The 10463-nt window shown below is 34.6% G+C and overlaps 1 protein-coding gene across 1 annotated transcript in view; it reads right to left on the bottom strand.

The window, feature by feature from the left end:
* Positions 1-8939: 8939 nt before the first annotated feature.
* The window catches only part of LOC129224055 (adenylate kinase isoenzyme 1-like), a 72853-nt gene continuing 71329 nt past the window's right edge, over positions 8940-10463 (bottom strand). The window contains exon 6 of the mRNA XM_054858455.1: positions 8940-9124. Within this exon, the coding sequence (XP_054714430.1) occupies positions 9053-9124 (72 nt within the window). The 3' untranslated portion in view covers positions 8940-9052. The remainder of the gene's footprint in view (positions 9125-10463) is intronic.

Raw genomic sequence — 10463 nt, 5'->3', positions numbered from 1 at the left:
TCTTAATTTTTAATAACCCTTTGAAGTCGGGATCTCCTAATATAAACTACAACCTAACGTAACTGACAACCCACCAAATCCTGAGTTAAACACTAACGCGAAAGTCTTTAAAACTAAACCTTCTCAGTTGAAGTGACGGGTCTGGCCACCACTTGTCGAAGCTAATGACTGTAATATCACTGCTTATACTGTAATCATAACATATGTACAATATTTAGTAAATTAATTTAATTTCTGCTAAAGAAAAATTTGAAGTAGCAAAAAAATGAATTTAAATACATTAATGCGTGAAATAATGTAGGATTGCACTGAACCAATAACATGAGTTGTAAGTTGAACCAAAGGTGGATCTAGCTTCTGTTTACTTTTTATTTGGGGGGGGGGGGGGGTGTATTTTCGGAATGAGGTCATAAGTAAGGTGACTGCACATCCTGTTTTTAGGTAGCTTGTCCCGTTGTCTCCGCATACAACTGCAGGACGCTGAATTGCCCAGTTTTCTGAAGTGACAGAATGATACTCGAAATGTTTCAACCGAAAGTCGTTCTATTTGTGGAGAATTGTTTAAGTATACCAATACCATTTTTTCATACAGATTCATGAAAACTTTCGCATAATTATTACAGGCGTCCTAACCCGGCGGGGGGGGGGGGGGGGAGGAGCAGACAGCGCCATTGAAATTTTTTTTTAGGGGAGGGGGGTTTGAGGGGTATTTTTCTCATTTTTTGGGGGGTTATTGCTTTTGTAGGCGGGGGTCCTCGTGGTGTTTAGGGGTGTGTGCCCTTGCTCTTAGGGGGTTCGGCACCCCTGATTATTGTGCATTTTTTGTTTTCCTCTTCCTAGTCACTGATAAAATATCATAACATATTTGCTAAATTTTTGTTTTAGCACAGATGCAAGTCACAGTTCTTGAAGCAATTTTGATTGCAAAAGAAAATTGTAAAATCCTTCCAAGAATATCATTCTTTTTTGAAATCAGTGCCAAACGTAAGTCAAATTTGCACATTAAAAATGTGCAAATCTTATTTTAAGCACATAAAAAATTTCAATTCTTATTTCTCGTGAGCTTATTTCTGCTCTCCAAAAAGCAAACTAAAAAATATGTGACTATTTTTTTTTTCAAAAAAAAACCGTGTAATTGCCTATATTATTAAATGTCCCGATTAGAGAGAAAAAAGTAAATGGAAGTAAAACAGCGCGAAATTAATTTCTAGCATAGCGACATCTAGTGCAGTTTAATATAACTTTTCAAATATTAATAAAATATTTTGTTTGAGGATTTTATAACTGAAAGTCTTTTTAAAGATATGTAGACATGACAATTTTGAAGATGTTTTGAATTGTTTTTTCCCTTTTAAAAACAAAGAATATTATTTTAAAATTTTACCTTATAAAAAAATTTTACAAAAGAAAAAAAGTTTTTTATAAGTAGTTTCCATTAACTAAAATGTAAGTTAATTTTTTTTCATATCAACATGTGAAAAATACGTACAAGTAAAAAATATAACAAAATAAATTTCATTGCTCTGAATTATGCTCACATTTTTTAGTAAGAAAAGAGTTTTTTTTTCCCCCTTCAGTGCACCGAATCTTGACCATTTTATTGAAATAAGAAAATATTCGATTCTTCATTTAAAAAATCATATTTTAATTCCCGCTATTTTATCTGTTAGCTTACTTTTGCTGTTTATCTAAATTTTTCAGCCTTTCGAAACTGAAAAATATTCAGACTTCAGCTGAAACTTTCAAACATTTTTTAAAAATTAAGTAAATTTTATATTTCTTTGAAACCATAACATGCATACTTATTTCTTAATCAATAATTTATTTTCAAAATTTAAAAATATTGCCTACTTTTTTTAAAAATTCAAAAAGTTGAAGAAAATTTCAATTTTTTAAAATCCCTAAAGCTTTTTTATTTTTGCACTAATAAAAAATTTTTTTTGCTAAACGATCACCACAATCATCTCTAAAAATCTGTGCATTTATTTGCTTATGAGTTTATTAGAAAATTTTCTGCGATTAATTATGTAAAAAATCAAAGTTTTTTTTTGTTTAATTGGTTTTTAAAGGTTTAACAAGCTCTAAACATTTGAGTAATTAATAAAATGCTTATCCAATGTACAGTTTTGTCAAATATGTTATCCCAATTGCAAAAAGTATTACTTTAAAGCTGTATCTTTTATAGAAAAAAATCCTTAGGGATTCTAACGACATGAAAACACAAACATACCATCATCGAGAAAAAGCGGTTTAAAGTGTTTCTCTTGCATAAGAACACATAGCGACAGGGGCGGCATTTCAGCATTTCGTTTGGGGGGTCGAGTTTTTTGAACATGAATTTTCTCAGTACGGTAACAGGAAAGGATAATAAAATGATTTTAATGTTAAGAACAATAAAGCAATATTGAAGTTGAGACGCAAATGTTATCTACTATAAAATGACTGACCTGATTGAAATAGTCAAAAAACAATGGAAGCAATTCACAAAACAATTCTTCTTCCCTCAAATTTCACTTACTATAAGTAAGTGTAATATTTTTTTTTCGCTTTCTATAACCGATCTACATAATATTGAACAGACCAATGATAAATATATCTCATCAAATCCTGTCTCAATTTCTTGAGAAGCTGAATTGGTCATTTTATTTAAAATAGTGATTTAATATTTTGACTAAAACTTCATGTGGTTTTGTTATCTCTTCTACATTGGCATACAGTAAAAACTGTTATGGAAAGTTCTGTCACAAAGTTTTACACTTTGTTCAAGGGCTCAAGCATGCATTAGTGTGAAAATTACTAAGAGTTTCAAATGTCAGTCCAAGAATTAAGGTTAGCGGATTGAATTTTTTGTGATAGAGTGTAGCATTGATCAAAAAACGCTCCGTAGTATAAATAAAGTAGACAATAATTCAAACAAAGTCACACATATTAAAATGTCATCAGATTTTCTATCATTGAAAAGGTCGTTTTCCAGTAATTCTCCTATGGAGCTTTTGTAGATTTAACTTCTGAATACCATCGTGTGTCACTTAGAGATTGTCAAGTAAAGAGCCTCAAAATATATTTGTTGATATGAAAGTATTTTTCGATGTGGGATGTTTTTCATAAAGAGCATATCTTTACAAAGAGTTTCTAAGAAAGCATATAATGCATCGAGTTGCTAAAATATGTTTCTAGTACAAAGAATCAATGAACACTTATTAGCTAAACATTAAGTTATAATATGAGCATAAAAATTCATGTAAAATGACATGGAGTTTACGCGTGAAAATTGCGCAGTCTAAACACTGTACGGGCATCTCATAGAAGATGCACCAGCATAACATAGAATACACAATTTTGAAATATTTAACCCATATGAAGAGATTACTTCTTTAGTTAAGGCAAACAATTATTCTCCATCTGTTTTTTTCTGTTCTTAAAATGCAAGCAAATAATTTAATAGCGAGCATGGCCTAAAACCACTCATAACTTTTTAAATATTTAAACTAAAGCAATGAAACTTTTTCCTTATGTTCATAATAGTTTTTAGTTTTGAAATAAGTAATAAATTCTTTTTTGATCGTTTCATCATTTTTGAGGTACTGTAACCCCTTAAAATAATAATAAAAATGAAATAAAAAAGCAAAGAAAAAAAAAGAGAAAATATGTATAAAAAAATAAGAAAAAATGTACGAAAGAGAAAAAAAATCAAGTCCAATATGATCCAAGTATGCTGTCGGAACAAACATTTTTATTCAAAAATCATAGTCAGAAATGGAAATATTTTTGTTTTATTTCGAACGGGGTGGTTCTGCAACCTCCCAAAAAATTCTCATCCATTATATTTTGTCTGAAGATTGGCAATTTAGACACAATGTTGCAATTTTTGTAAAAAAAAACTTTTTATAATAATTCCTTGGATTGCAGATAGTTGTGAGTGTATGCTCGTATTTTATCATTCGGTGAAATTCGGTGTTCCGTTTGGTGGGCAAATATTCTCAGAAGGAAATTTTAAGATGAGTTCTGCAGTCCCGTTATTTCGAATATTTTCGGGGGAGGGGGGGGGGGGTGTTTACTCAATGCTAATTTTGTCGGAAAACAAGAAAACCATGCCCACTTATGCGTAAAAACATTAGTTTTCAAAAACGGGATTACCCACCTGACGCCCTAAACGACGGGCCTCGAAATGTGTGTGAAAACATTTTTTGTTCATATCATTTTGAGGTTGCTTTTACTCAATTTAATAAATAATAAGAATGTTGGAAACATCGAAGTTCTTCATTTTATTTCTGAAAATTCAGCACTATTTAGTCTGAAATGATTACACAAAAAGTTAGTACATTTTTAATTTTCCGTGATAAGGATATAATCGAAAACTCCATGGACACAAAACCAGCAAACAACACCATAGGACCGGGCTACTTTGGCGTAAGAGTAAAATATCCAATTGCTACGCCCCCCCCCCCCCGCCATGAGAGAGACTTAAATATTGGGATAGAGCAAACATTTCTATTTAACGCCAATTTCCTATTCTACTGTTTACATTTTTCATCTTGATAACTTTTTAAAATTTGCCTTAATTTTTTTTAAAATATAAAAACAAAATCAATTTTTTGAATTTATATATTTTTTGATTTGGATAAATATTTTTGTGGCACATGTGGGGTTAAAGGGGCAACGTTTTATCAACATAAAGTTTCGAACTTTCAAAAAAAAAAATTCTTCGATTCGGCCTAGTACACAGTGCTGTTGTTTGGTGTTTCAAACTTTCAGGCGCAAGTCGGCACGGGTTGCCGTTGTTCAAATGATATAATTTTTTTTACAATTGTTTTGACCTAAAAGAAAAAATAAAAGAGGGTGCGTGACTTGAAAACTGAAAAGCAACAAAATTTAAATTTAAGATCTGAGTGTTTGGATCCAAATTACTTTGTTCTGACATTACTGTAGTACAATACTATAACTTTCATTTACTGTATAAAAAATAAATATTTGTTCACCAATTGTCGAATGTTTGGATTTATTTACTACTAGCTGCGTTGCCCAGTCTATTGAGAATAAAAATTCAATTTCACAGAAAGTGACATACACTACTTGACAATTGCTAAGGAACAAGTGATTTATGAATTTGTACCTCAACCACCTGGATAATGGAAATAAATTCAAGTTCAGATGGTGTGGTAGACCAAGACTCGTTATCTGTATAAAAGACAGTGCATACACGCTCAAAATTCGTACGAAAATTCACGCTGTTTGGTTTTTAAAAAATAGTGCTAGATGTTAAAAAAGGTTTTTCTTTGAAATACTGTTTGGTTCTTGAAATACTTAAGAGCAAAATGTCAGCAAGACATCGTTTGAGTATCTATGATCGTGGACGAGCGGTTGGACGACTGGTAGCAGGTTAAAGTGTCACCACTGTGGCTGCTGCAATGGGTGTATCAAAAAGTGCCATCTCCCGATTAAAGACGGCCGCTGAATGTGGAAATGTTATGCAAAAGCCTGCCGGGGGTTACGGTAGGAGCACCACACCTTCAGAGGATCGCTATGTAGCCCTCGTGGCAAAAAGGAACAGAAATTTTACTCTTGGACAGATAGCTGCAAATCTAACCGCTACTGGTACGCATGTTTCTGCAAGAATCATCTCACGGCGAGTAAATAATGTCGATTTGTATGCACGGAAGCCCGTACGTTGCATCCAAGTTCAACCACGCCATCGTCGAGAGAGATTACTCTGGTGTAAGGAACATGTTGGTGGGATTATCAAAATTGGTCTAGAGTGATTTCTTTGACGAATCTCGTTTCAGTGTGACAAGTGATTCTGGTCACCAACCACTGTGGAGAGGGTGTGGAACACGTTATGCGCAAAAATTTGTTTGCGAACGTGATCGGTACGGCCCAGGCGTCATGGTGTGGGCAGGCATCATGCACAATGGCAGAACACCGCTTCACATTTTTGAATAAGAAAGCGATACGTCGCAAATGTATTTCAGAGCTGTTATGCTGGACCATGTTCGTCTTTTAAAGGGGGACTGTAGGTCCAGACTTTCTTCTTACGGACGACGATACACGGTCACACTGGAGCAGTGAAGTGTCAGACGCACGGCAAAGTGAAAACATTCTGTGTATGCAGTGGCCTGCTTACTTTCCCGACTTAAATCCAATTGAACTTGCCTGGGAGACTCTAGGCAGACGTGTTGCGCGAAGAACCGTCCATCGCAGAACAGTACAAGAGCTCAAATCCGCACTGAGAGAGGAGTGGGGAAAACATCCCCCAAGCACTCCTCAATAATTAGTGGGGAGTATGGAAAACAGATGTAAATTGTGCATCAGTGTCCCTGGTAATCGTACATCATGTTAAGGTACTCATATCTCCATCATTCTGACCTACATCATTTTTTTGGTGTTGTATGAAAATCATCTAAGTAGGATTATTTTTTTATTTTTAAGTTTTTACTTCATTAATGCAGTAATATCTGTATTATTTTGTACTTATAATAAAGGCACATCCTCCTTACTAACTATGTATTTCGTTCTATTTCTTTAATCATTATCTGTTATTAATTATTCCAAAAAAATGTAATTGTTCCTTAGCAATTGTCAAGCAGTGTATATTCAACAATCAGGCTTAAATAAAAGAAAATAAAGAAAAAAAAAAAAACATGCAAAATTTCCCTTCCAAACATTGACGACAGATATTGAGATACTTTTAAGAAATTAAAATGCGAAAGATGGATTTTGAAAGTGTAACCATGGAAACACGAAATAAAATAAGTTTAAGGAATTAGATGCAAAATAAGGAAAGAAACAATGGTTCAAATAACTGTGGAAACGCGAAAATAAAATGGTTAACAACTTGAATGAAGATGATTTTTCGAACTTGATTTAAAAACGCTTGTAACTTTTTTTTCCTTTATAGACAGAAGCTTAGTTTTGCGGTCGTAGGTCGAGATAAATCTAGAGTAAAAAATGTCGCTTTTTCCAAAGTTGTGAAATAGAAAACTGTGGAACAATTCCTTCACTTTTTATTGTTTAATGAAGAATGTAGTGCCTGAATTTCGGTTAAGCCTAGACCAAATTCGAGCTGAAAACGTAAATAACTCTCGCCGTAATTAAGTTAGAGCATTGAAACAAATTACGTAGAACGTGGAAAATTCTACTCTTTCCAACTATATATAATATTAATGTGCGCAAGTAATTTTTCACAGCCATATTCAGGAATTTATGTGAAACTTGGGTTTGAATTGGAATAAAAAAAGAACAAAGATGAGCATCAAATTTTTTTTCGAACTGGTCTGCAAACCTTTTCAGGACTTAAAGGAACAATTTATGAAAATTTCAGCGAAATCGACTGGGTAGTTCTCGAGTTTTGCGAGTTCAAACACACATACGCTTTTTGGAGACTTCATTTTATACTATGTAGAGATTAATCGTTTGCCGACGAATACTTAAGTATTCTGCAGAACCGAATACTCGATTTGTGTGCTGAATATGCAGTATACCGAATACCAACCGAATATTCGGTACATCTCTAGTTCTCTTTTTATGTTCTGTAATTTTAAAAATAAATTTCTAGTTTGTTCATTTTGAACCCCCCTCTCCCCCCCCCCCCAAGGAAAAAAGAGACAAATAATATGGATTTTTAAAATTTTAGACGTTATTTCACTGGAACAGTCGCCATTTTTGCCTTTATTTTCGCTTAAAAGTCGCCTTCTTTTCAAAAAAGTCGCTGTTTCATCATAGTGGCAGTTCCGTAGAAAAACAAAAAATACAGCCAAGTTACTATTAACTGAGCAAAAATAGCAGGGTTTGTCTTCCATTCTTTTCAACTTTCCTTAGAAAGCTAGAATAGCATCGAATTTGCCTACGGGTATCTCCACCAATAGACAGATTAATGAGCAATCTATCATTTTTAAAGACTGTGCATTAATTTGCTTGCGCAACAATCCACGAAAATAAACAATTGCGCATTGATTTATCAATTGGTGGAGCTACCAGCACCAAGGCCTCACCCACTTTTTATCATCGATTCCTTAAGGATTTTCTACGATTGCTTTGCTATCGTAAACAAACGACCGTTAAAGCTTGACCATGGAGAGATGGCGCGTGAACTCGAAGCGGAAATGGACCACTTCATTTTGTAATAGGGAGTATCAGCGAGAACGCGAGATTTTACTTCCTGCGCTAGCTTGCTGATTCTACCTATTATAAAATGAAGTGGTCCGTTTTCACTTCCAGTTCACCCGCTATCTTTCCGTGGTCAAGCTTTACGCCGGCCATTTGCAATCGTTTGCGAACATCGGCTGCTAGAATCCAAAAGGCCTTTTGAGGAGAATAAGAAGAAAAACAAAATGTCGGGTTTTTGTATGCATAAAAAAAAATGTTCCAACTATCATTTTAACTTATATTCAGTAAGTTACCGCCCTATAGCCAGGGCTAAGGCAGAAATACATGAAATACACCGCCATCTCAGTCAGTTAAAGGCGAGGACTGCAGTTTCGTGCGTATTAGCACTCATCAGCCAGGCATAGGAGTGACTGAGCTGGAGGTGGAAAACCTCTTAAGGAAGCCATGAGTGTCTAACAAACTGGTAGCTAATGTAGAATTAGCGCTGACCAGACGAGTGAAGCAATGGTTCGGTTGAACTCGAAGATTGAAGGCAAGGCTGGTATATTCAGTAAGTTACCGCCCTATAGCCAGGGCTATACCAGCCTTGCCTTCAATCTTCGAGTTGAACCGAACCATTGCTTCGGTCACTCGTCTGGTCAGCGCTAATTCTACATTAGCTACCAGTTTGTTAGGCACTCTTGGCTTCCTTAAGAGGTTTTCCACCTCCAGCTCAGTCACTACTATGCCTGGCTGATGAGTGCTAATAAGCACGAAACTGCAGTCCTCGGCCGGAACTGACTGAGCTGGCGGTGTATTTCATGTATCATTTTAACTATTAAACGATGTACAAAATATAACATCGTAAAAGGATTTATTTCAAGTGATAACAATGTACAATGGGAACAATAACAGAATGTTGAACGTATGTTTGGTTAACAAAAGCAAAATTTTGACAGCACATACATCGTTAACACTTGCAGTTGTCGATGATTTGAGTTACTTTTGAGAAGATCTCGTCCACAGTTCCACTGGCTTCAACCTGGAACACAGACATCAAGAAATGAAGCACAAAAACTTGAAAGTAGGTACACTAGCTAAGCTAGGATTCATCTTCTGAAAGAAGGCCGTTCGGTTACAAAAGTTCTTACCTGTACAATGTGTACATACAAGTAAACTATCATATAAGGGTTGGTAAATGTCTGATAATATCAAGAGCTCTGTGTGTGGGGAGTAGGGGAACATACTCCCCCCTCCCATTTATTACAAGGATCCCTTGCCATATCAGACCGCGGGCCCCTTCCAATTTTGTCAAGATTGGAGATAAATATGTTTAATCTTGCTCCTCGGGTCCCTTCCTTTCTCAGACCCAATTGTTCAGTACCCTTAGCCTCCCCCGTGTGAGTGCAATGAGGGGAGAAGCAAAATGAAATTTTAATGACAACCTCAACATATTTTAAATCATTTTAGAGACAAAGTAATAAATGGAATGGCTGGAGTAAGGTGTTTATTTATTTATTTATTTTTTTTTTTTTTTTTGAAATCAGTTTCGCATTACATTTTTGAGTACAATTATTAAGTCGGAGTCTTTTCATACTCTCGAAAGTGAAGATTCCCCCCCCCCCCCTCCATTGCAGTAAATATGAAATTTTTGATTTTGTTTCGAGTAAATTAATGTGGTTTAATGTTTTTCTTTTCTTTTCTTTTTTTTTTTTTTTTTTGACAATAAAGACTTTTTTTTTTTTTTTAGTTTTGTTGTTCTTTTTGGCGTTTTTTCAGAGTTGAACTTGTTGGGAGGAACCCGTGTTCCTAATAAGGCCGAATCGCCATTTTTTAAAAAACTGCTGACAAGCATAATTTAAACTTAAATTTCGAGTTTCAAACGCTAAGCAACAATAGTTGTGACGCCTGCACAGAGCACACTAATTATCATGTCAGAAGTCTTGCTTTTAGAATCTAACTTCAATCAGCATACCTCAAGAAAGCATTCATAAAAAATAAAAAATAGGGTAGAAAGCGAGCTGATGTGTGCATCACATGACTTTCTTTTACGCCAATTTAATGATAATAGCGCCTTGGAGTAAGCAAGGAAACACTAAATATTTTCACCCCTAGTTTCTTGTGAACGGAAGCAAAAAAAAACTTTTTACACAGATTTATTTCCTCATTATTGTCAATTTTAATGTGATTCAGTGGTTAACTATTTAAATATCACCAGTATTGGCCGAATTTAAACCAGATTTAAAAATTAAAAAAAAGCCAAATTTATCGTCAAGTTAGGGAAAAAACTTGGCGGCAAAAAGTTTGGCGATATATCGCCAAGTGTTTGACAAATTATAACGATACTTGAGTCAGCATTGAAATTAAAAATGATTTCCATC

The sequence above is a fragment of the Uloborus diversus genome, chromosome 6 (assembly GCF_026930045.1).
Source record: "Uloborus diversus isolate 005 chromosome 6, Udiv.v.3.1, whole genome shotgun sequence".
In the NCBI taxonomy this organism is placed as follows: domain Eukaryota; kingdom Metazoa; phylum Arthropoda; class Arachnida; order Araneae; family Uloboridae; genus Uloborus; species Uloborus diversus.
This window is presented reverse-complemented; position numbering and strand designations above follow the sequence as displayed.